Here is a 27,270-nt window from a genome sequence, read left to right as displayed (position 1 = left end):
TGAAAGGGTGGATTCACCAAAAAGATCTAACAATTATAAAATGCAAATACACCTAATAAAAGAGTTTAAAATATGAGAAGCCGAACAACCATAACAATCACAATAACAGCAACAGACAGAGCTAAAGGGAGAGATATACAAATCAACAATCATAATTGGAGATACTACACCCCCTTCTCCATAACTGACAGATGATGCACAAGGAGGCCTTAATTTCTCTCTGACTGAAGAGGTTGCTCCCAGAAGAAAGAAGGAAGAAGACATGGTCTAATCTCCTTGTCAACATGATACCTACATATTTTCTAAATATAATAATAATATTTACCAGGAAGAAAGGCCTTATGTATAGAACATTTTTTAAAAGGATGTTTCTGGTTGAGTATTTCTTTATTATATATTTTGTAAATAAATACAGAATGTGGATTTATGAGGCATGCGTCCCTGGAGAAAGTCACATAAGCCATACAACTCCCTGGGAGTATTAAATGCAGATGTTCTGTAACTCAAATGCTCTCCTTCTAAGTGAAATAACCCTGCAAACACTCACTTGGAGGCCGTATCTATTACTGTGGGCCACAGAGTACGGGTCCAATAAAGGAAGAAACCTGCAAAGTTGAAATCAATGTCTCTGACCTCTCCTTGCTTTGTCTGAGCCTCTTGATAGACTGCTGTATCTTTGAAATTAATAATAAAACTTCATAGTAGGTAAGTTCTCTGATGTGTGTGAGTTTGATCTGCAAACTAATGTTTCGTGTTAACTGAATAGGAAAAGCAGGGGGAAGATGCAGTATAAAATGCTTAAAAAGACTATCAACCAATTTAAACTAATTGATATTTATAGAATATCACACCCAACAAATGAAGAGAGCTCACCTTTTTCAGGTGGACATGGGAAGTTCACCAAGATATACAGCATAGTGGTCTATAAGAAAAGTTTAAATACATTTAAAGTATTGAAATCATGTGTTTTATAATGTTCACCGAGCACTCTTGATTAGCACCAAGGTGAGCTTTGGTGAGATTTTTTATCATTTCTATGTGTCTGGACTACAGGAAGAAATCAATGGGGAGGAGATTTATAAATCAGCGTTCATGTCAAGACAAATCAGAATAATGCCTCTATTATTTCAATCAATAAACCATCTTTACTCCCAACATCTGATATACACATTGTGTCCATCTGTTTGTATTTCAAATTGGCCGCTTTGCCTTATACCAAAACAAACCTTTCAAAGGCGTGTCAATAAAATTAAAAATTTAAAAATAAAGTATTGAAATCATATAGAGCTGTTCTCTGGTCACAGTGACCTTAAATCAGAAGTCAATAACACTAGAGTAGACGGAAAATCCTCAAATTTTAAAAAAGTTAGCAACACGTTTCTAAATAATCCATGAGTCAAGTGGGAACTAAAAAAACTTTTAAATATTTTAAATTGGATAATAAGAATACATCAAAATTATTTGTGGAATGCAATTAAAGCAATGCTTGCAGGGAAATTTACAGCCTTAAATGTTTACATTAGGAAAGAAGATCTAGAATCAATCACCTAATTTTCTGCTTCTAAAAGAAGAGCAAATTAAACCTAAAGGAAATAGAAGAAAGAAAATAATAAAGATAACAGCAGTCAAAGAAATAGGAAAGAAAATGTGCAACAGAATAAAGCTAACAAAGCCAAAATTTGGTGTTTTGAAATGGTTAGTAAAATTCATAACCCCCTGGCAAGACTGACCAAGAATCAGAGGGAAAATAAAAATGTTCAGTACCAAAATGTATTGGAACTACAGGTGACAGTTGCACAACATTGTGAATGTACTAAATGCCACTGAATTGTTTACTTTAAAATGGTTAACTTTATGTGAATTTCACCTCACTCAATTTTTAATAAATTAAAAATTTTTAAACACTTAAAAATTCCCACATCAGAAATAAAACAGAGGGCATCTCTATATTCATATAAGTTTGATCAAAGTAATGTATTTAAAGCATTCTCAGTCAAAATGGCAAGGTCACAATGTCTTGTGAGTGTGGTCTGATGGAAGTAAGCACTGCTCACAGAGAATGTATTGGAAATGTGATCATAATAAGTATTCTGGTCATGAACAGTATACAAATAACAAGTTACAACCGCTTAACTTCTTAAAATTTAGTGTTTCTTGAGGGGGATGACTTGGAATAAAGTCTGCTCATGAACTGTCACAATCAACCTTGTATTATAGGCATATGGAAGAAACCCTTATTCTTATTAGAATATATGGTTTCCTTAAGAAAAAGGATGATGCCTCGCTTATGTTGACTTTTCACATAAAACTAGCATGGCGCACTGTATATATTACTACTCAGTGAATATTTGCTGAGCTAAATTAAACTGCTTGATTTTCTAATAGGACTCAGGATATGATCTCTCTTAAGTCTGATGCCAGCTGAAACTATGTCCATATAACTATGGCCAATGAATAACTAAAGGCTTATTAGTGAAAGAATTTGGACTCTGGAGTCTGTCAGGCCTATATTTAAATCTCAGTGTGGTCCCTTACTGACCAACTGTATTGACTTTGGTGAATTACCTAACCTCCCTGAACTTTTCCTCTTTACAGGCAAGATGCCTCATTCGCAGAATGGTGGTGATGATAATTTCCAGGGCACAGCATGTAAGGATGGTGATAATAAAAGCAACATTCATACAACAACATATGAACAACATTATGTTCATATATTTGCCCAGCATTTTGCTCTGTGCATATATGAATTATGTCACTTAATCTTTTAACCATTCTATCAAGTTACTGTTATCCTTAATTTTCAAATGAAAAAACTGATTATTAGAAACTTGTCCAAAGTCACACGCATAGCTGATGGGTAAGCCAGAATTTCAAAAAGAGCCTGTGGTCTACCAACAGAACTTGACACATAATAAAGGCTCAATAGTGGAAGCTATTATAATTATTTCCAACTACTAGATGAATCTAAATTATGATTAGGAGAGAAGCAAATCATCCTGGAGCCATTTTCTCTTTGATAAAAAAGTAAAAGGGGGGCTTCCCTGGTGGCGCAGTGGTTGAGAGTCCGCCTGCCAATGCAGGGGACACGGGTTCGTGCCCCGGTCTGGGAGGATCTCACATGCTGCGGAGTGGCTGGGCCCGTGAGCCATGGCCGCTGAGCCCGCGCGTCCGGAGCCTGTGCTCCGCAACAGAAGAGGCCACAACAGTGAGAGGCCCGCGTACCGCAAAAAAAAAAAAAAAAAAAAAAAGTAAAAGGAAACAGAAATACACTCAAAACAGAGAAGTAGTTGGGCAAAGAGAAATCTTCTGAATGGGAAAAAGAGGTAATACATGTATAATTATCTAATTCTAAAAGAAAAAGACATATTTTATGATCATCTCCCCCCATGGCCAGAGAGGCTGGAAAAGTCAGAACATGAACAGAGGTGTATCCAACAGCCTAGCTCATGGCTTGAGATACAGAAAGATATCTAGGGGAATTTTTACTAGCTCAAGAGATTTTGGAGATATATATGTATATCTGAACAAAATACATATACATGTTCAGACTGTCTCTGAAGCCTTTACAATTATCTGAAAAAAATTATTTTTAATCTAAGAGAAAGGGAATATGGATTAAATTAAACAGTGATTAATAATAGCTAAGTTTGAAAAAGTTACCACTTTATTCCCAGGTGCTTTTAATTCTAAAAATCTGTCTCTGATTATATATTTATAAATGTGGTGGTTAAGAATTTCAGTTTCTTCTCATACTTGGCTGTTTTAAGGGTTTTTCTAATAATGATTTAATTATGTTCTGAATTATATCTATAAGAAATCTGGCTATCTGGATTACAGAGTTATTTACAAGGTACTGCAATCCATCTAGTAATGGCAGAAGGAAATCGACAACTTTCTGAGTTCTGACTTTTCAGTGATCAATTTATATAAAAACAAAAACACCAAGCATACAAAAAGGTGTGTTGAATGATGAGAGATTGAAGCATGAAGGAGGAGCTGAAGAGTATGTTCCAGGAAGAGTCTACCCTTGATAAATGTTTGTTGGCAGAGACAGAGGGAAGGGTAAGAAGATGAAAACAGGAGATTCCAAAAAGATAGCCACACACAGAAATCTTGAGGTGGGAGGGGGGACCTAAGTAGCTTGGTTGGGATACAGATTTCGTGCAAGTAAGGCAATATATGCCAAAAGAGATGTGGTCAAACACTTACCTCAATCCACTGTAGAACAGCCTCTTGTGGTCAACATTTATTCTACTGATATTTTCTTTTGGGAGGCGTTCAATGGAGAATAACTGGCCCACTTGCTGAAAACCAGGAGCTCTTTTCCTGACATACTCCCTATCAAAACCAGGCAACCAAAAAATCTGTAAGGAAAAACAGGAAGTCTTTCAGTGGATAATCCAGCTGCTTAGGTACAAACAGCCCCAAGTAGAATGGCTGGAGCCCCATTCCAGCATGGGTAACAGTCTATAGGGAGCAGAGAGATTCTAGCCCTTGGTGATAGAGTCAACCTGGCCTAATATTGTCTAATGAATTCTTATAATGGGGCTTTCACCCAGGTTGTTCTGGAGCTGAGTTTTCCCAGTTAACATCATGGGACCAAGGGTCCACTATGTCCTCACACTGGCCAGAGTGGATGAGGAGCTGGTACGTGTGGAGGAAAGGTGGGAATCATAAACATCTCCTCTGGCTAATGATGCTAAAAATCATCTTTGCAGGGGGTCATTTCCTGCCAACAGGGAATGCTGTTATGACTCATCTGTGGAAATAGTTCTATTTGCAAAAAGACACATATTTGTTTCACTCATAGCTTTCTTCTATATTCTGAGAATTTAAGACATTTGGAATGACTGACTGCCCAAATGCAGAGTTGCTTCTGAAACACATGATGAAAAACTCTCTGCTCAAAAAGTCTCTTTATATGTCATTAATGAAAGCCAAGTCCTCAAAGCCTTAGTGTTCCATACCGAGGCTCTTTCTTTTCTTTCTTTTTTTTTTTTTTATAAGGACCAATGGCTATAGAACTTGAGTGGCTTGGCCAATTAAATAAATTATTCCCCCCAGTGGGGAGCAGCAACTAAGAGAAGAAAGATGGGGTAGATTCTTTCTCCCCGTTACCTCAAGGCTCTTTCTAATAGCTGTATGCTGGTGATGGTGCAGGTCACGTCATATAGCCATTACACACATTCCCTTTTAACAGAGTGGTGACATTTCATTTGGTTTGTAATAGCAAACAGCCTCAATGTTTTTCCCCACTGATGTAAATTTCATTGGGTCATTCTTAGATTGCCACATATAGCTGTATAAAGTAGTCATCTCCATTTTTACAGGGAGCAAAATTATTTTAGGATCCCAGGGAAGATCTACAAGGTAGGTCAGATTCAGCTGCTATGCTCCTGGGACATGCTACCCACCTCCCAACCTCTACCATGAATACTAAGATAGACATACCAGATGTTGCTCAATCTTAGAGTCAAGGATCACGCTTACTACATGGCGGACATACAAGCTTCTGTGAAAATGTCTTGGTGCAGGGGCATTAAGATCAAATATCACAGATTTTTTTTCCTTCTGTGCAAGTTCCAATAATTCAGTTAGTATTTCCTGCTTTTTCTCTATCAGCCTCTGATAGGGGCTTCATATTGTAAAATGGTTTGAACTAAAAATAAATATATCAGAGAAAACACTGGCTCCTATCAAAAGCATTTTCCAATTCTCCTGCTTTTAGTCCCATACCCAGCCCTACCTCCATGTTGGTCCATTACCATTCAACCCACCAGGCCCTCCAAAATACTGGTCCTGAGAGAAGATTTGCCAAGAAGAGATATTAAATGTAATCTCCATAGGTCATCATGGTATTTGGAACGATTTATTCTATATTGTAGAACCTGCTGTATTTGTACTGAAGGTCCTTCATGTTCTTGTCTTGAAGTTCCTTTTCAACCTTTTTTTACTATAACTCAAAATATTACAATCTCCTTTCAGTTGCACTGGCTTCCACATTTTCTCTCACTGTTCTAGTTTTGTGGAATGGAAAGAAAATAGGCTTTGACTTCAGACTGAATTGAATTCAATCCCAGCTCTATCACTCATTTGCCTTTGTTACCATATCCACCTGTTAAAATCCTATCCTCAAACTGCAAAGCCCAGTTCAAATGCTACCTCCTTAATGAACCCTCCCTTAAATATTCCTAAACTAAAGAGACTTCAATGGTGCTAAACCCCAACGACCCATTTTTAGGCCTTTGTAATTGTATGTCTCATTCTGCCTTCTTCAGTCATTTGTACATATCCTAGACCAGATTCAAATCCTAGCTTCATATACTTCTTGCTGTGTAACATTGGTAAAACCATTTAAAATTTCAAAGTCTTCATTACCCTAATATAAAATGGGGAAGGGGAGAAGTAATCTAGGTATTCACAGGATTATTTTGAAGATCAAGTATGATAAAATATTTACCAGGTCTAGGAGCATGTCTGGTACACAGAGAAGTGCACAATACACAATAGTTCACTCACTCTCTACTGCTTCTACTGCAGTGCAACTCCCTAATGGCAGGAAATGTTATAATTTCTTTGCAGTACACAGCATTTCATCTTATACCTCAGTCCATACATATATTAGCTATATTAACTTTAAGAGATGGCTACTTTTATTGTCATTTGCCAATTTGTGGGTAAAGTCAGTGATAACAGGCTATCTCTCAGGAGAAGGAAGCAGCAGCTACCTCACATTTTACCAAGACTCAAATAATCTCTCTTTTTCTCTATACAACTTTATCTTCATTCTCCTTCTCACACTTTCCATTTCTTCTCCATCCTTTGACTTCCTAAGCAACCTGCCCTTTCTCACCTTTTTCTCAAGAAAGAATAAATCACATTGCACAATATTCCCATGCTATACCTGAAGGCAGATCGTAAGTCTGGAATTAAACCATGGTCTACATCTGAGTAGAGGTTTATAAGTAAAGGTTTTCTTAATCCTCAGGAAAATAGAAATTTGCTTTGGAATACAAGCTTTTGTTAGATTCTACCAGATCTAGACCAACTGATGCACTTAATCATTAGACCTTCATGAGGGGAAAATTGTTAAAAGAACAGGATGGGAAAGACCAAGAAAGGATTTAAATAACTCAGCTGTGCATAATTTTTAAAATGTCCCTGAATGGGAAAAAGGAATAAGAAATGCACTATACAAGGACATTTATTTATGAAACCTTTACTTTAATGATAAAGTGGATGAAAAATTCAAAATAGTAAAACTATGAAGATTAATCAATAGAGTTTAAAACTAGATTCCAGTAATCTCTAAATAGCATTACAGGGTAGATCTAATATCTGAAGTAAGTTGGGCCTCTTTTTTATATATAAAATGGGAGGACTTATTCAGAAAAATAAACTGGAAAGGGACAATGCCAGTTTAGACTATCTCCAATGTAAAGTTGAACATTTTCAAAACAGTACTAAAAAGTCCTTGGTTCTCTATGCCTATGCTTAGAAAAATTTCAAGTAGAAGAGCCAGTGGGTGATTCAATGTATCATATTGGTTTAGAAGTAGGAAAATTATCCAAAATCTGCCCAGTGATGCCACTGCGAGGGAAACAATACCGCTCAACAGACAATTATGAGAACTATCTGTAAATATCAATGAACAACAATACAGTTTTCTTGTTGATACAGGTACAACTACCTTTACTATTAATGTCACTACCATAGCAAATCACATTTCTCAGAGCACTAAAACCAAGAAGTGGGAATTTTTAACAACCCTAAGTCCTTTTCCATGTCTTTATCTGTAACTGTCAGAAGAACACTACTCTCTTCTCTATGGCACACTCTTATAAGCTTTGTTAGGAACCTACTTTGCAAGAACCACCAGAAGAAATGTACCACAGACAAATTACTATCAGGAGTCACAGAAAATTCTACTGCACATTATCAAATTATAACTATGGACTTGAGTACGTTGATTCAAGAAAAATAACCAAATAATTGTCCACGGTACCAGAACCCAAGGGGAAAAGAGGCAGAATAATTGGAGTTAAACCCACAGGAGTTCAGATTGACTCTGTCGACACTGTTGCCTAAGATCCTATTAATGCTGAAGTTAGAAAAGATCTAAGCCAACTATAACAGGCAATATAACAAGGCTTAATTATCCCTTGCATTAGTCCAAGCAATATGTCTATTTTACATGTTTTTTAAAAACCCCAAAACTGAGATGGTGGTCTGCCATCAATATCTGTGAGCTATTAACCAAAGAGTTATACCTCATTTTCTAGCACTGCCTAACCTGAATGTACTCTCTTTGGTCCTATCTTTACTTTCTTTCATTTCCTAGCTTATAAAGATAGCCAATATTTATTGCTTTCACCAGAGCAAAATCAACACTTCACCTGGAAAGTTATGTTTCAGGCATTTATGGAAGTCCCATCCTACTTTTCTCAAGTCTTAAACCAAGATCTTAAGGATATGCAGTAACCCATACCCATCTTGAAATTCTAAGACTGACTTTATAAATTCTATTCACATAGACTCTAAGGAGAAATTTTAACTGTACAAAATAACATTTCATTATCCAGGAATCAGCAAACTTACTCTGTGAAGGGCCATACACTAAACATTTTTGACTTTGTTAGACATATAGTCTATGTCACAATTATTCAACTCTGGTATTATATTGCAAAAACAGCCATAGACAATTCATAAGTGAATAAGTATAGCTATGTTCCAATAAAACTTTATTTATGGATACTGAAATATGACTTTTATATAATTTTTATGTGTCATGAAACATTATTCTTTTGATTTTTCTTCAACCATTTACAAATGCAAAAACCATTCTGAGCTCACAAGCTATAAAATAGTCATTGGGCTAGATTTGAACAGCAGGCCATAGTTTGCAAACCCCTGACCTTGGCCATGACCTATTGGCTAAGGAGAGACATAATCTAGTGAGAGATTACAAATTATCCAAAATTATCCAAGGCCAAACACTCAAGAAAATTAAGATGATTTCTGGGATTAACTGGATGTTGTAGAGTATAGGTAGCAAGCTTTTTTGAAATAGCTCTCTGTATGATTTGACTTACATCTTGGAACCATTCTCACAAAACACAGAAAGACCTTCAGTGATCTCAAAATATTTCTTCAACCATCATCTTTGCTGATCTTCCAGATCATCATAAATCTTTCTTTTTGAAAGTAAAAGGGAAGGCCATAGTCTATGAGTATTAATTTAACGACAAGACATACATCAAAGACTCTGCCTATTAATGCCTATTCCTTGATCCAAGGCTTTTCATCTTTGCCTCAGAAAAACATACAGTCTTAGCTAAATTAGTCTAATAATCTTCAGATCTCATAATAGGTTCATCTATTTTATGGTACCACATTCAATATAATGCCTCTTGTTAACTTAAAATATCCAGTATTTTTATATTAGTTGATTAATTACAAAATACCTACCTTCTCTTTCTCATATTACCAGTTACTAATGTAACACGCTTAATAGCAACTGTATTATCCTTATCAACAAAGGAGAATCTCATCATTTCTATAATTTGAGAACTGTCCATACCTGGAACAGATCTTTTGGATGCTCCTATATCAAATCTTGATTTAATGTTACTTATTGATAGGTTAAACTTAAAAATGAAAAAAGGTAATAGGCTGATTATGCAATAATTTTTCTAGATTCCCTTATAGAATCTCAGATCCATTACCAGATATCAAATTGGCTCAACTGGCCAAAATTATGGCTGTCTCTATGGCATGTGGGATTACTAAAAATAAAAGGGTAAATATATGCATTGCTTGTTTGCCTTTCAAGTGATTCACAACTTTGGAATGTTATGGGGGAAAAAATAGAGATTTTTAACCTCTTCAGTTATCTGTATTAAAAATGAATAATAAATACGCATATTACTAGATGTTTTGGAACTCCCCAAACAAATTGCTGTCCTAAAGGTAGAGCCCCACAGTAAAACAGACATTAGAGGAAATACTTTGGCAGATCATCAACAGATGATCTAAACAGAATGCTCTGATTAATGTCCTTAGACAAGGGCCTCTTATAGAAAAGAAAGACCAACCTATGGAATTCAAGAATTCCATCATTAATGCAAACTTGGTAATTGAAGAGAAATTTATTCTCTCACAGTTTGGAGGCCAAAAGTCTAAAACCAAGGTGTTATCAGGCCCATGCTCACTCTGGCGGCTCTGGCGGAGAATCTGTCTGTACTAGCTTCTGGTGACTGCTGACATGCCCTGGCCTTCTTTGGCTAATAGCCACATCACTCCAGTTCCTACCTCCATAATCACATCGCTTCCCTTCTCTGTGTGGTCTCCTCTATATGTATGTCTGTTCTCCCCTTGTCTCTCCATTACAACAATACATGATTATATTTAAGGCCCACCCAGATAATCCAGGATAAGCTCCTTCTTTCCAGATCCTTAACTTAATCACATCTTTTGCCTTTATGATAATGGTCACAGGTTCTAGGTATTAGCATGTGGCTATATCTTTTCTGGGGTCACCAATCAGCCTACTACACCAACTCAATAATGATTATTTGTGTAAGTAATACCTAAATGAAGGGAAATATACTTAAGCTAGTAGAAGAGTTTTTAAAATGCTTGGGGTGTAATAGTGAATGTTTGTCATGACAATTCTCAGAGAAAATATACATAAATTTCACTAAAGTTGGTTGTGTCTCTTGTATAATTTCTGTCTTCTTTTAATATGTGGGAATCACGCTTTTTGATGTTAACCCATGACAAGGTTAAATGTTCTCTGGGGCTTTTAGACCTCTCCAATTGTAGGACTCCCCAAACCCTTAGAAAACAATATCTGCTTATAAAGAGTCTGAAAAAATAGCATATTTCCTAGGAAACAGCCTTCTAAGGATATTGATTCCATCAACAGGAATTGAATAATTTGAGGTAATTATCAAAAATTTGTCTTTCACTTTGGCTGATACAATAAACATATAATTTATTATAGTATTATAAATAACATAGCCCAAGCCCTCGGCATACAACATCACAGTTTAAATTCTTTAGCCTGAGTAAATATAGAAAATAAAAAAGCACTAAATTTACTTTTAACCAACTAGCACCATTGTTAACACTTTGTGTTGTAGCTCCATTGGGTGGGTGATGTTTATTAAATGCAATTACAAGGACTTGCATTGGACTTGGTTTTGTGGCAGTGGATGGTACTTGAAATGCAGTGTTACAGGAAAATTAATTTATCAATGCCATTAACTATACATTTTCAACAACACTGAGAGAGAAGAAATGAGTATGACACACAGATTTGCTGACTAAGCCCTGGATAACCATTCATTCAGCAAGCTTATGCTGTGCGTTCATAAAACACCAATCCTGCTCTCAAGATATTCACAGTATAGTAAGGGAGATAAGACAGACAGACAGACAAATAAAACATGATATAGGTTCCATGACAGTGGTCACTGAAAAAGTGACCTTCTTAGAGTTGGACTACAGTAACAATAAAATACAATTTGCAGAAAACTTCAAATGCATTATTTAATTCAACCGTAGAACACTATATTAAAAATGAAAAAACGGAAGCTTGAAAGCATAAATGACATGCCCAATGGTTCAACTAATAGGTAAATAAGTGACACCCAACTGTTCAGCAATTGATGAACAATTCCAGGCAAAAATCTAACCTGATGCTGGGATGCTTTCCTCAGCTGTATTATTTCCCACTATAAATATGTTAGAATAAGGGTATTCAAAGTACTGGTTAGTAATGAGGTGGGGAGTTTGTACCAGAATATATTTTAACCAACTACTTTCTTCACCAAGAAATCTTGCTATGTAAAGAAAAAAGTCAACTGAACTAAACAGTGTGTTTAGTGACACAGCTGATTTAAATTATCCGGTTGTTCTAGAATAATAATAATTAAAAACAAATAGGTGGGTACAGTAAGTTACAGAAGATTTGAGAGAAAGTGAACTATAGTTACTTTAGTTTATGATAACTGAAAATAATGAATGTGGTAAGAATCAATTAAATACATTAAAATTTTGACAAAGTTGGTTCAGAAACAAGCTCATTTAAGATTTTTTCAAGTCTTGTGAATCCTTTACAAACAAATGTTATATTATTGCAAGATTGTAATTCAGTTTCCTCTTTGTTAAAATGACAAAACTGATCTTTGAATACTCAGTCTTTTCCTTAAAATATGGACTAAATCTTTATTTACATTGTGGGTCATCTGCCCAAAATATCTGTCCTATTTTTCCCCAAAATAACTGTGTACTTTGTGGTAACCTTGGCATGCCTGGTATTATTTTTAAATAAAAACAGAAGTTCCTCACTTCTGAAGGAACTCAAGTTCCTTAAAATTATGTTATCTTCTGCTATTTTTATTTTAAAACATTGTATTACCAGTCTGCTTAATAGGTAGTAAAACTACAAACATTCATTGTTCTCAAGTACTTAATATTCTTAAGTGACCAACCCACTACAATAACATTTTTTATATCACCTTTCCAGTATAGGACTCTAAATTCAGAAAAACAGAACTCCTTGAACAACGCAGGAGTTAGAGGTGCTGATCCCCACGCAGTCAAAAATCTGACTGTAACTTTACAGTCGGTCCTCTTTGTCCACAGTTCTGCATCTGCGGATTCAACCAACCACAGATGGTGCAGTGCTCAGTATGCATTTTTTCTTTTAATCTGCATGTAAGTGTACCCATGCAGTTCAAGTCCATATTGTTCAAGGGTCAACTGTAAAATTATTAAATACTTTTACAACCAAATTATGTGCTGTTTCTTAGATAGCAAAATATCAAAGGTTGACTTCTTCATGCTATATGCCATATCCTACTTACAAGCAAGAAGGATGCCAGAAACACTTAGATATGTTTGGTATGCTCTGAATTACTTTTAATCTTGGCAATATTCCTTGTTTACAAATCTATGGTAAGTGTATGTTTATCATTACAAGCAACAGCCAAATGGTTTACCAGAGTGGTTGTATCATCTTGCACTCCCACCAGCAATGCATGGGAGTCCAAGGGATCCATATTCTCACCAGCTATTGCTATTCCCAAGACTTTCTTTTTTTGAAGTCATTCTATAGGTTTTACCATAGTATCTCATTGTGGCTTAAATTTGCATTTCCTTAATGATTAATTAAATTGAGCATTTTTTCATGTGCTTATTTGCCATCCATGTACTTCTTTGGTGAAGTAGCTATTCAAACATTCGGCCATTTTTTAAATGGCTTAATTTCTGATTTTTGAGTTTTTTTTTTATTATTCTAGATAAAAGTCGTTTATCAGATATGCGATTTGCAAATATTTTCTCCCAGTCTGTGACTTGTCTTTTCATTCTCTTAACAATGTATTTCACAGAGCAAGTTTTTCATTTTGATAAGGATCAACTTATCAATTTTTTTCTTTTAAGGATCATGCTTTTGCTCTAAGAACTCTTTACTAATCCAGGGTCACTGCAACTTTCTTCTACACTTTCTACCAGAAGTCTATACTGAATAATAAAAATAGAAGATTTTATTTTTAAGTGTCATTTATTCCTTCTCTGATTCTCTTTCTTTCATGTCGATCCAAGTTTCTGACCTATGTTATCTTCCTTCTCTCTGAAGAACTTCTTTTGATGTTTCTTGCAAGGCAATTCTCTTGGTGACAAATTACCTCAGTTTTTGTTTGAACAAGTCTTTATTTCTCCTTTAATTTTGAAGAATAATTTTGCTGGATATATAATTTTAGGTCAGTGGGTTTTTTTCTTTCAACATTATAAATTGTATACTCTTCTTGTTTGCATGGTTTCTGATGAGAAGGCTGATGTAATTCTTATCTTTGCTCCTCTGTAGGTGAGGATTTTTACCCCTCTCTTTGGATTCTTTTCTTTGTCTTTGGTTTTCTGCAGTTTAAATATAGTATGGCTAGGTATAGATCTTTTGGGTATTTATCCTGCCTGGTGTTCTCTGAGCTTCCTGGATATGTGGTTTGGTTTCTGTCATTAATTTTGGAAAATTTTCTGCCATTAGTACTTCAAATATTTCTCCTGTTCCTTTCACTTTTTCTTTCTCCATTTGGAATTCCTATCCCATGTATGTTATACCTTTTGTAGCTATCCCACAATTCTTGGCTATTCTGTCCTGTTCTTTTCTTTTCTTTTTTTTTTTTTACATTTCAATGTAGGAAGTTTCTAGTGATGTATCTTCAATATCACTGATTTTTCCTTATTTTCCAGCCTACCGATGAGTCCATCAAAGGCATTCTTCATTTCTGTTAAATGTTTTTGATTTCTAGTGGTTCCATTTGATTCTTTCTTAGAGTTTCCATCTCTCTGCTTACACTACTTATTTTTTCTTTCATGTTGTCTACTTTTTCCACACTTCTAATATGTTAGAGCCCTTAACATATTAATTATAATTATTTTAAATTCTCTGACATTTCCAAAGTCTGTGTTATACCTGAGTCTTGTTGTGATACTTGCTTTGTCTCTTCATACTGTGTTTTTTCTTGTCTTTTAGCATATCTTATAATTTTTTTGCTGGAAGTTGGATACGATGTAAACAGTAATAGGAACTGAGATAATCATGCTTTTACTGTCAGGTTTTATATTAATCTTGCTAGGACCTGGACTATGTTTAATGTCTGCTATAGCTATAGGTACCAGAGGATTCAGTTTCCTTGTTTTATTTTGTGTCCTATCCTATTTCTCTGGGTTCCTTAAGAACTTAAACAGAGTCTGTTTAAGTTCTCTCAGTCATAATCCACTTTTATTATACAGAAGCCCTGTTCATGTAGCGGTAAGGTGCTGAGGAAGGGAAGTATACTATAACCTTATGATTAAATCTTTGTATTTTTTAGTGGGTCTGAGTCTGGGCTATGACTTTCAAAAGCATTTCTTAGTATTTTTTTTCTCTACCTTTACATGACAGGAAGGCTAGAGAGGGCTTGAGTTGGCTGATTTCCCTCCCCATGTATTTGATAAGGTTATGGTAATGTGGTTACTTCTGGAGACTAAGCCTTTGTAATGGAGAATACTCTGGATGCATTTCAAAAGGGTTATATTCTCCTTTCCCTGTTCAAAACCGGAGATGATTTTGTTTTCTTGATCTTCACTGTAAGAACCTGATGGAGTTCCTGGATGCAAAGCCCACAAAAATGTGGGGGCCTGTATAAAACTGGGCCCTCAGGAGTTTTTAAGACTCAAACTAGTTCACACTCAGCCTTCAGCAATTACTCAATATTACCACTTATACTTAAACTGCTCCTACCAGTTACTGGCTCCAATGGCTTCTGCTTCTGGTAAGCTGATCTTGGCTGTGATTCTCTTTATTCACTTGTCTCTCCAGATTTCAGAGTAACGGTTTGCCCTATAACTTCAATTCTCAAATGTATCCAAGAAAATTCATTGATTTTCAGTTTGCTTGGATTTTTTCTTGTTTTAAGGAGGGCAGTGACAACTTCCAAACTCTTTACATATCAAAGTTGAAACTGGAAGTCCTCTCTGATTAGATTAAGGGGGTTTGGGGGTTTGCTTTCTTCAAATATTGACTTTGTATCCTGTGTAAACCCTAAACTCACCTATTAATTCTTGGATATTTCTGGTAGATTCCTTGGGATTTTATACATAGACAATCAGGTCCTCTGCAAACAGAAATAGTTCTCTTTCTTCCTTTGCAATCTGTATGCCTTTTTCCTTACTTATTGCACAGGCTAGGACTAACAATATGATGTTAAATAGAGTGATGAGGCATCCTCCCTTTTGCCAGGTCTTATGGAAATGAATTCAGTCTTTCACCATTCAGTATGATGGTGGCTATAGGTATACTGTTAAGAAAGTTGCTTTCTGTTTTTAGTTTTCTGAGAGAGTTTATCAAGAATGGAACTTGATTATATTATTTTCTTCTTTGTGTATGTTAACATGATAAAATTCATTCATTTTCAACTGTGAACCAGACTTGCATTCTCAGGATAAAACCCCTTTGATCATGACATGTTATCCTTTTTATATATTACTGGATTCAGTTTGTTAATATTTTGTTGAGGATGTCAATATTTTTATCCACAAGGAATACTGTTCTAAAGATTTTTTCAAATGGCTGGGACTTCCCTGGCTGTCCAGTGATTAAGACTCCATGCTCCTGATGCAGGGGGCAAGGGTTTGATCCCTGGTCCGGGAACTAAGATCCCCCATGCCGCACAGTGCAGCCTAAAAAAAAAAAGGATTTCTTCAAATGCCTTTTTATGGATTTGTTATGAGAGAAATGCTGATATCATAAAAATTCATTAGAAATTATTCTCTCCTCTTCTATATTCTGGAAGGTATTTGTAGAATTGGTCTTATTTCTTCCTTGTGCATTTTGTAGAATTCACCAGTGAATATGTAACCAAGCAGGACCCCATGGGGGCCTTCCCAGGACAGACCCTCCCCCATATCCTCTGCTTTAGCTCCTCTCTGAAGTACCTAGATAATAGTATTTGATGCACATTTCCTGAGTTGTTTTGCAGATGTAAATATCCCCCCTCTCCAACAAATGGAAGGTGTTAACTACTTGAGACCACGAGCACATAGCCCCAGGCCTTCTGGAGCCCGAAGGACTGATAATGTTAATCCCTGGGACACCACCCTTATACCTCACCATCAGCCAATCAGAGAATTGTGCACAAGCTGATCACATACCCTTCAAACCCCTGCTCCCTCACCGGGCTTTTAAAAGTGCTTTGCTGAGGGCTTCCCTGGTGGCGCAGTGGTTGAGAGTCCGCCTGCTGATACGGGTTCATGCCCCGGTCTGGGAAGATCCCACATGCCGCGGAGCGGCTGGGCCCGTGAGCCATGGCCGCTGAGCCTGCGCGTCCGGAGCCTGTGCTCCGCAACGGGAGAGGCCACAACAGTGAGAGGCCCCCGTACCGCAAAAAACAAAACAAAACAAAACAAAACAAAGTGCTTTGCCAAAACCCTTCAGGGACCTCGAGGCTTTTTAGGGCATTAGCCACCTTGTCTCCTTGCATGGCCTTGCAAAAAATCTTGCTCTGCTCCAAACTCCGACATTTCAGTTTGTTTGGCCTCAATGTGTGTTGGGCACACGAACTTATGTTAACAAATACATCAGCAACTGGAATCTTCTGTTGGAAGTATTTACACTACAGATTCAATTTATTTAATAGATATAATACTATTTTGTTTGTGCATTTCTTCTTGAGTGAGTTTTGGTAGTTTGTGTCTTTAAAGAATTGTTCCATTTCATCTAAATTGTCACCTTTATGAGCATAGAGTTGTTCATAGAAAATGGTGTGCTGCTAAATGTTTAACAATGGGCTCTCCATGAATATAAAGGCCTGATCTGTACTGTTTGCCAATTTTTGTTGCTTAAATACTACAACCACGCCTAATATGGTAACTGGGTTTAACAACTAGTTTCAAAAGTTCTGAAATGTAATAATTGGCCCTCATGAGCCAATATGAGCCAGCTCCACAGTTCACACTATTTCATTATTATCCTTTTTTAATGTCTGGAGAGTCTGTAATGAGGAACATGCTTTCTTTCCTTAATACTGAAAATTTGTCTTCTCCGTTTTTGACTTGGTCAGTTGACTAGAGGCTTATCAGTTTTGTTGGTCTCTTTAAAGAATAAGTTTTTGTTTCACTGACGTTTTCTATTTCTCTGTATCTATTTCATTGATTTCTGTTCTTTATAATTTATTCTGCTTATTTTGGGTTTAATTTGCTCTTCTTTTTCTAGTTTCTTAAAGAGAGAGCTTAGATTATTTATTTGAGACTCTTCTTTTCTAATATAAGCAGATAATCCTAGGGTTTTTCCTCTAAGCAGTGCTTTAGTTGTAATCCACCAATTTTAATAGGTTGTATTTTTATCTTCTTTCAGTTCAAAGTATTTTCTAACTTTCCTTGACATTTACCTTTTATCTATGGGTTATTTAGAGGTGTGTTTTTTTAATATTTGGGAATTTTCCAATTCTAAAAAAGAACCAAACAGAAATTCTGGAGTCAAAGAACTCAACAAATGCAGTAGAATGCACTGAAAATAGAGCAGATCAGATGAAAGAGAGAACAGTGAGCTGTAAGATAGGAATCTAAAAATAATTTGGGTAGGAGATAGAACTAAGGTTTTTAAAAAGTAAAAAAAAAATCCCTGCAAGAGCTATCAGACTCCATTATTAGAGCCAACATAAGAATAATGGGTATACCAGAAAGAGAAGAAAAAGAAAAGGGGACAGAGAGTTTACTAAAGGAAATAATAGTTGAGAAATTCCAAACCTGGGCAAAGACCTGGACATCCATGAAATTAATTGATCACCTTATTATCTCAGTGCAAAAAACCTTCTCCAAGACACACTATAATGTAGCTGTCAAAAGTCAATGATACAGAAAAAAAATCTTAAAGACTGCTGTTGGGGGTGGTGGGGAGTAACCTTCAAAAAAAACCAACCCACTAGACTATCATCAAATTTCTCAGCAGAAACTCTACAGGCCAGGAGGGAGTGGAATGACATATACAAAATATTGAAAGATAAAAATTGCCACCCAGAAAACTCTATCTAGCAAAGTTACCCTTCAGATATGAAGGAGAAACAAAGGCTTTCCTAGACAAACAAAAGCTGAGGGAATTTGCTACCACTAGACCTGCCTTACCAGAAATGTTGAAAGGAACTCTTCTATCTGAAAAGAAAAGACAAAAGTACACAAAACTCTAAGGAAGGTGATAAATAGGATTAGGAAACTGTAACTCTATTTTAGAATAGGGTGTTAAACATTTGATTATAGCATAAAGGTTAATGGAAAAGAGCACTAAAATGGACTATAGCCACTATAATTCAGTAATGAACTCACAGTATAAAAAGAGGTAATTTCTGGCAGCAAAATTATAAAAGGGGAAGAACAAAAGGACAGAACCTGTATGGGCAAATGAAGATAAGTTGCTATCAGTAGAAAACGGACTAATTTATTTATGAGACATTTTATTCAAACCTCATGGTAACTGCAAAAGAAAAATCTAGTGCAGAGACATGAAACATTTAAAAAGGGGGAAACTGAGCAAACTATCATGGAAAACCAATTTAAAAAGGTATACGGAGAGCTTGGCCAAGATGACAGAGTAGGAAGACCCTCAGTTCACCTCCTCTCATGGGTTCACCAAAATTACAAATATTTACAGAGCAACTATTGATGAGAAAGACCAGAATCTAGCAGAAAAAATCTTCTATAGTTAAGATATAAAGAAGGAATCATGAGACATGTAGGAGGGGTGAGGTTGCAGTGCACTCAAAACCCATACCCCCAGGTGGGAAACCCACAAATGGGAGGTTAATTGCAATTGCAGAAGTCTTCCCCAAGAAGCAATAGTTCTGAGCCCCACATCGGGCTCCCCAGCCAAGGGATCCTGCACCAGGAAGATGACCCCACAGAGCATTTGGCTTTGAAGGCCAGCAGGGCTTACTTTTGGGAGACACAGAGGGCTGTGGGAAATAGAGACTCCATTTTTTCTTTTCTTTTTTTTAATATATTTATTTATTTATGGTTGTGTTGGGTCTTCGTTGCTGCACGCAGGCTTTCTCTAGTTGTGGCAAGTGGGGTTGTTGTGGTGCACAGACTTCTCATTGCAGTGACTTCTCTTGTTTCAGAGCACAGGCTCTAGGCCTGTGGGCTTCAGTAGTTGTGGCACGTGGACTCAGCAGTTGTGGTTCCCAGGCTCTAGAGCATAGGCTCAGTAGTTGTGGCACATGGGCTTATTTGCCCTGCGGCATGTGGGATCTTCCCGGACCAGGGCTCGAACCCGTGTCCCTTGCATTGGCAGGTGGATTCTTAACCACTGCACCACCAGGGAAGTCCCAGAGACTCCATTCTTAAAGGGCGAACAGAAAATCTCACATGATCCAGGACCCAGGGCAGAAGCAGAAATTTGAAAGAAGCCTGGTTTAGACATATCTGCTGATCTCAAAGAGTCTCCCAGAGAGGCAGGAGGCAACTGGAGCTCATCCTGGGGACAAAAACACTGGTAGCAGCCATTTTCAGCAGCTCATTCTACCACATGGACACTGGTGCTGGCAAGCACCATTTTGCAATCTTCCCTCTAGCTTATTAACACTGGGACCCAGCCCAACCCAACAGCCTGTCAGCACCAGTACTGAGACACCTCAGGCCAAGCAGCTACCTGGGTGGGAACACAGCTCCACTCTCCAGCAGTCAGACTGCCTTAAGACCCCCTGAGCCCACAGGTGACCTAGGACACAGCCCACACACCAGTACACAGGCACTAGACCCAGGACCCCAGGGCCCTGCAGCCAGAGACCCTAGGACACACCTCTGCCAGTGAGTGGACCAGCACTAGCCCCAGGACTCAGCTTCATCCACTGGTGGGTGGGATCCAGCAACAGGATCCCTTGGGCCCTGACCCCACCAACCAGCAGGTGGACACCAGCCCCAGGACCAATGCAGCCCCAGAGCCTGCCATAGCAGGACCGAAACCACCTACCAGCAGGCTGGTACCACCCCAGGACCCCCTGGGTCAGAGCCCTGCCTACCAGAAGGCCAACACCAGCTCTGAGACACCTTGGGCCCCTCACCCAGCTATCCCAGGATAAAGCCCCACCCACGAGTGGGCTGACATAAGCTTCTGGACACCCTGGACTCCAGAGCCAGCTGTGTAAGGAACTGGCTCCACCCAACAGCAAGCCACACCAGCTCCAGTACCCCCAGGACACTGCAGTAAGAGATTCTGACACCCACCTCTACCCACCAGTGAACTGGCACTAGCCCATGATGCCCCAGGCTCTGGCCTCACACCAGCAGGCCACACCAGCACCAAGATACCTTGGACTCCTCAGCCAGCCACTCTGGGGTCCAGTGCCACTCACCAGCAGGCCAGTACCAGTTTTGAGATACCTCGGAAACCACAGCCAGCCATGTCAGGAACCAGCACCCCCACCAGCAGACCAACAAAAGCAGTAAAATCAAATACATCTGCAATTAGCATTAAGAGATACAAAACAAAAAGCAGTAAGATATGATGTCAAAAACCATGGGAAAGAAGACTGAAAATACAGAGTTATTAAAATGAGTTAGAAATTAAGAGATTAGGAACTTAAAATATTTACATATATATATAAGTATATATAAAAATAGATACATGTAAATAGATACACACACACACACACACACACACACACACACATAAACACACATTGCTATTATACACCTCATGGTAACCAGAAACCACAAATCTATAACAGATACAAAAAAAAGAGAAAGGAATCCAAACATAACACTAAAGGTAGTCATCAAATCACAAGGAAAGAGGAAAAAAGAAGACAAAAGGAACAAAAAAGAACTATAAAAACAATTAACAAAATGGCAATAAGTATATACCAATCCATAATTACTTTAAATATAAATGGCCTAAATGTTCCAGTCAAAAGACCTAGAGTGGCTGAATGAATACAAAAACAAGACCCATATGTATAGTACCTACAAGAGACTCACTTCAGATCTAATGACACAGACACAGAGAAAGCAGGGGATGGAAAAAGATATTGCATGCAAATGGAAACAAAGAAAAAGCCAGGGTAGCAATACTTATATCAGACAAAATAGACATTAAAGCAAAGATTGTAACAAGAGACAAAGAAGGACATTACATAATGATCAAGGGATCAACCAAAGAAGATATAAAAATTGAAATATGTATTTACCCAACATAGGAGCACCTAAATACATAAAACAAATATTAACAGAAAAACAGGCAGAAAAACATAATAATACTATGAGAATTTAACACCCCACTTGCATCAATTGACAGATCATCCATAGAAAATCAATAAGAGAGATCAGCTCAGTGCTTTGTGACCACCTAGAGGGGTGGGATAGGGAGGGAGGGAGTGAGACACCACAGGGAGGGGATATGGGGATATATGTGTACGTATAGCTGATTCACTTTGTGATAGAGCAGAAACTAACACACCATTGTAAAGCAATTATACTCCCATAAAGATGTTAAAAAAATAAATAAATAAAAAGATAAGTGTAAAACATGAAAAAAAAGGAAAATCAATAAGAAAACACTGGGCTTAAATGACACATTAGACGAAATGTGTATCTATTAGATTTAATAGAATATTCCATCCAAAAGCAGCAGGAGACAGACACATTCTTTTTGAGTGCACATGGAAAATTCTGCAGGAAAGGCCACAAAACAAGTCTCAATAAATTTAAGAAGATTGAAATGATATCAAACAACTGTCCTGGGCTTCCCTGGTGGTGCACTGGTTGAAAATCTGCCTGCCAACGGAGGGGACACGGGTTTGAGTCCTGGTCTGGGAAGATCCCACATGCCACGGAGCAGCTAGGCCCGTGAGCCACACTACTGAGCCTGCGCGTCTGGAGCCTGTGCTCCGCAACAAGAGAGGCCGCGATAGTGAGAGGCCCGCACACCGCGATGAAAAGTGGTCCCCGCTTGCCGCAAATAGAGAAAGCCCTTGCACAGAAACAAAGACCCAACACAGTCAAAAATAAATAAACAAATTAATTAATTTAAAAATAAAACAAAAAACAACTGTCCTGACCAAAATGTTATGAGACTAGAAATCAACTACAAGGAAAAAAACTGCAAATACACAAACACGTAGAGACTAAACAATAAGCTTACTAAACAACCAATGGATTACTGAAGAAATCAAAGAAGAAATTTTAAAATACCTGGAGACAAATGAAAACAAGCCAACATCTATGGAACACAGCAAAAGCAGTTTTAAGAGGGAAGTTTATAGTGACACAAGACTACCCCAGGAAACAAGAAAAATCTGAAATGAACAACCTACCCTTACACCTAAAGGAACTAGGAAAAGAAGAACACACAAAACCCAAAGTTTAGAATGAAAGAAATGCAAAGATCAGAGCAAAAATCAATGAAATAGAGACTAAAAAAATAAACAATAGAAAAGATCAATGAAACTAAGATCTGTTTTTTTTAAAAGATAAAATTGATAAACCTTTAGCCATAGTCATCAAGAAAAAGAGAGTGTCCTTAGCAGGTGCAAACTATTAAATATAGAATGGATAAACAACAAGGTTCTATTGTATGGCCCAGGGATCTATATTCAATATTCTGTAATAAATCATAATGGAAAAGAATATGAAAGAGAATATTATATATATATATATATATATATATATATATATCCAGAAACTAAGACAACATTGTAAATCAACTATACTTCAATAAAAAATAAATTAAAAAAAAAAGAAAAAGAGAGGGCCCAAATCAATAAATCAGAAATGAAAAAATTTACAACTGACACCACAAGAATATAAAGTATCATGAGAGATTACTACAAACAACTGTATGCCAATAAATTGACAATCTAGAAGAAATGGAAAAAGTCCTAGAAATGTAAAATCTCCTAAGATTGAACCAGGAAGAAATAGAAAATATGAACAGACCAATTACCAGTAGTGAAACTGAATCAGTAGTATAAAAACAAACAAACAAACAACAACAACAAAAACCCAATTCCCAATAAACAAAGTCCAGGACCAGAGGGCTTCAAAGGTGAATTATACCAATGTTTAGAGAAGAGTTAACACCTATCTTCCTCAAAATATTCCCAAAAATTGCAGAGGAAGGAATGCTTCCAAACTCTTTCTATGAAGCCAGCATCACCCTAATACCAAAACCAAAGATACAACACACAGAAAAAATTACAGGCCAATATCACTGAATAACATAGGTGCAAAAATTCTAAACAAACTATTAGAAACTGAATTCAACAACACATTAAAAGGTCCATACACCATGATCAAGTGGGATTCATCCCAGGGATACAAGAATGGTTCAATATCCACAAACCAATGTGATACACCACATTAACAAATTGAAGAATAAAAATCATATGATCATTTCAATAGATGCAGAAAAGCTTTTGACACAGTTCAACATTCATCTATGATAAAAACTCTCAACAAAGTGGGTATTGAGGGAACATATGCCAACATAAGAAAGACCAGGTATGATAAGCCCACAGCTAACATCATTGTCAAAGGTGAAAAGCTGAAAGCATTTCTTCTAAGATCAGGATCAAAACAAGGATGCCCACTCTCACCACTTTTTCTATATACTAACAATGAACTATCAGAAAGAGAATTAAGAAAATAATTCCATTTATCACTGCACCAAAAAGAATAAAATATCTAGGAATAAATCTAACTAAGAAAGTAAAAGAACTGAACTCAGAAAACTATAAGATGCTGATGAAATAACTGAAGACAACACAAACAGATGGAAAAATATACTGTTCATGGATTAGAAAATTAATATTATTAAAATGACAATATTACCCAAGGCATCTACAGATTCAGTGTAATCCCTGTCAAAATACCAATGGCATTTTTCATATATCTAGAACAAATAATTTTAAAATTTGTATGGAAACACAAAAGAGCCTGAAGAGCCAAAACAATCTTGACAAAGAAGAACAGAGATGTAGGAATCATGCTTCTGAACTTCAGACTATACTACAAAGCTACAGTAATCAAAACAGTATGGGCCTTTCCAGTTTTTATAGCAGGAGGTGGTCCTGTCTCTTAAAGTAGAGGACTTCCCAAATACAAGAACAGTCTGGGGCTCAGAGCAGCCTGCCCAAGATATGCCATAATGCATATTATTTTGAATTAAAGTTACTTGAGAGAGGAGATTCAAGATGGCAGAGGAGTAGAAGGACGTGGAGTTCATCTCTCTCTATGGAAGCATCAGGAATACATCTATAGATGCAACAATTCTCACAGAACACCAGCTGAAAACTAGCAGAAGACCTTGGACCCTGGAAAGAACTATAAAAATCCCTACATAACTGGATAGGATGGAAAAAGAAGGGAGAGGAGGAGGAGAGGAAGTGGGACAGGGCCTACACGCCGAGGCAGGGGAGGTGAAGCAGAGGAGAGATTCCCGAATTCAGGGAAACCCTCTCTCCAACACAGAAATCAACTGGAACAGAAGGGAAGCATCTGAGGCTGTCGGAAGAGGGCCAAGTGGCCAATCTGTGACAGATGGGACAGAGTGAGAAATACACAGATAGTCTGTACCATGGCCCAACGTGTCCTGGACTTGGAGGTGTGTTCACAGATGTGCAAGGGGGCTGGGAGCTGGAGTGTGGGGATTTGAGAAGAGGCCTGGAGTGAGAACTGCTGTTGGCTGTGGGTAGACGGACTGAGGGAACAGGAGGGAGGAAACCCGCAGCAGGGAATGCCTACAGAGGAAGACTGGACTGCCTTGGAAGCAGGGCATTACTGCTGAGTCACACACAGGGGAAGGAGCTGCTCTTGTAACCTCTCTCTCCCCACATGCCAGCGCCTGCTGCTGAGCAATAAAAAAAGCCCCCTCAGAGCTGGCCTTCATGCACTGGCTGCAGAGCAAAAAAAAAAAAGCCAAGGAAGGGACCTTCACGATGGCGGAGGAGTAAGACGTGGGAATCACCCTCCTCCCCACAAATACATCAGAAATACATCCACATGTGGAACAACTCCTACAGAACACCTACTGAATGCTAGCAGAAGACCTCAGACCTCCCAAAAGGCAAGAAACTCCCCACGTACCTGGGTAGGGAAAAAGAAAAAACAGAGACAAAAGATTAGGGATGGGACCTGTACCTCTGGGAGGAGGGAAACTTTCCACACACTAGGAAGCCCCTTCACTGGCAGAGACGGGGGGTGGGAGGGGGAAAGCTTCAGAGCCATGGAGGACAGTGCAGCAACAGGTGTGCAGAGGGCAAAGCAGAGAGATTCCCGCACAGAGGATCGGTGCAAACCAGCACTCACCAGCCTGAGAGGCTTGTCTGCTCACCCACCACGGTGGGTGGGGGCTGGGAGATGAGGCTTGGGCTTCAGAGGTCAGGTCCCAGGGAGAGGACTGGGATTGGCTGCATGAACACAGCCTGAAGGGGGCTAGTGTGCCACAGATAGCTGGGAGGGAGTCCGTGAAAAATTCTGGACCTCCCTAAGAGGCAAGAGACCATTGTTCCAGGGTGCGTGAGGGGAGGGGATTCCTTTCCAGTGTGCCAACAGAAGGCAGAGCACCACCTAAACAAGCTCCAGGGATGGGCACGAGCCATGGCTATCAGCTTGAACACCAGAGACGGGCATGAAACGCTAACACTGCTGCTACAGCCACTAAGAATCCTGTGTGCAAGCACAGGTCACTATACACAGCTCCCCCACCCCTCCCCAGAAGCCTGTGCAGTCCGCCAATGCCAGGGTTCCATGATCCAGGGACAACTTCCCCGGGAGAACACAAGGCACACCTCAGGCTGTTGCAATGTCGTACTGGCCCCTGCCACTGCAGGCTCACCCGGCATTCCAATTATAACTACTGTACACCTCCCTCTCCCCGGCATGAGTGAGCTGGAGCCCCTAATCAGCTGCTGCTTTAACCCCATTCTGTCTGGGCGGGAACAGAAGGCTGAGGGCAACCTACACGCAGAGGTGGGGCCTAAACCAAAGATGAACCCCAGGAGCTGTGCGAACAAAGAAGAGAAAGGGAAATTTCTCCATGCACCCTCAGGAGCAGTGAATTAAATCCCCAAAATCAATTTGAGGTACCCTGCATCTGTGGAATACTTGAATAGACAATGAATCAGCCCAAAACTGAGGCAGTGGACTTTGGGAGCAACTGTAGACTTGGTAGTTTGCTGTCTGCAACTGACTAGTTTCTGATTTTTATGTTTATCTTAGCATAGTTTTTAGCACTTGTTATCATTGGTGGATTTGTTTATTGGTTTGGTTGCTCTTTTCTTTTTTTTAATTACTTCTTTATTTTTGTATTTTAATTTTTTTTATTTTAATAATTTTATTGTTTTTTTTTCTCTTTTTTTTCTCCCCCTTTTCTTCTAAGCCATGTGGCTGACAGGGTCGTGGTGCTCCAGCCTGCTGTAGGCCTGAGCCTCTGAGTTGGGAGAGCCAAGTTCAGAACATTGGAATACCAGAGACCTCATGGCCCCATGTAATATCAATCAGCGAGAGCTCTACCAGAGACCTAAGTGTCAATGCTAAGACCCAGCTCCACGCAACAGCCAGCAAGCTCCACTGCTGGATGCCTCATACCAAACAACTAGCAAGACAGGGACACAGCCACACGCATTAGCAGAGAGGCTGCCTAAAATCATAATAAGGTCAAAGACACCCCAAAACACACCACCGGATGAGATCCTACCCACCAGAAAAACAAGATCCAGCCTCATCCACCAGAACACA

General features: G+C 38.3%; 1 protein-coding gene across 1 annotated transcript in view; it reads right to left on the bottom strand.

Annotated features, from left to right (window-relative positions):
• Positions 1-897: 897 nt before the first annotated feature.
• The window catches only part of PAK1 (p21 (RAC1) activated kinase 1), a gene marked incomplete at its 3' end in the record, with an annotated part of 203,087 nt that continues 176,714 nt past the window's right edge, over positions 898-27,270 (bottom strand). Inside the window, exons 15-16 of the mRNA XM_082844295.1 lie at positions 4,210-4,364; positions 898-922 (exon numbers count right to left, since the gene is read on the bottom strand). Of these exons, the coding sequence (XP_082700421.1) occupies positions 898-922; positions 4,210-4,364 (180 nt within the window). The remainder of the gene's footprint in view (positions 923-4,209; positions 4,365-27,270) is intronic.

The sequence above is a fragment of the Leucopleurus acutus genome (genome assembly GCF_964270905.1).
Source record: "Leucopleurus acutus genome assembly, chromosome: 8".
In the NCBI taxonomy this organism is placed as follows: domain Eukaryota; kingdom Metazoa; phylum Chordata; class Mammalia; order Artiodactyla; family Delphinidae; genus Leucopleurus; species Leucopleurus acutus.
This window is presented reverse-complemented; position numbering and strand designations above follow the sequence as displayed.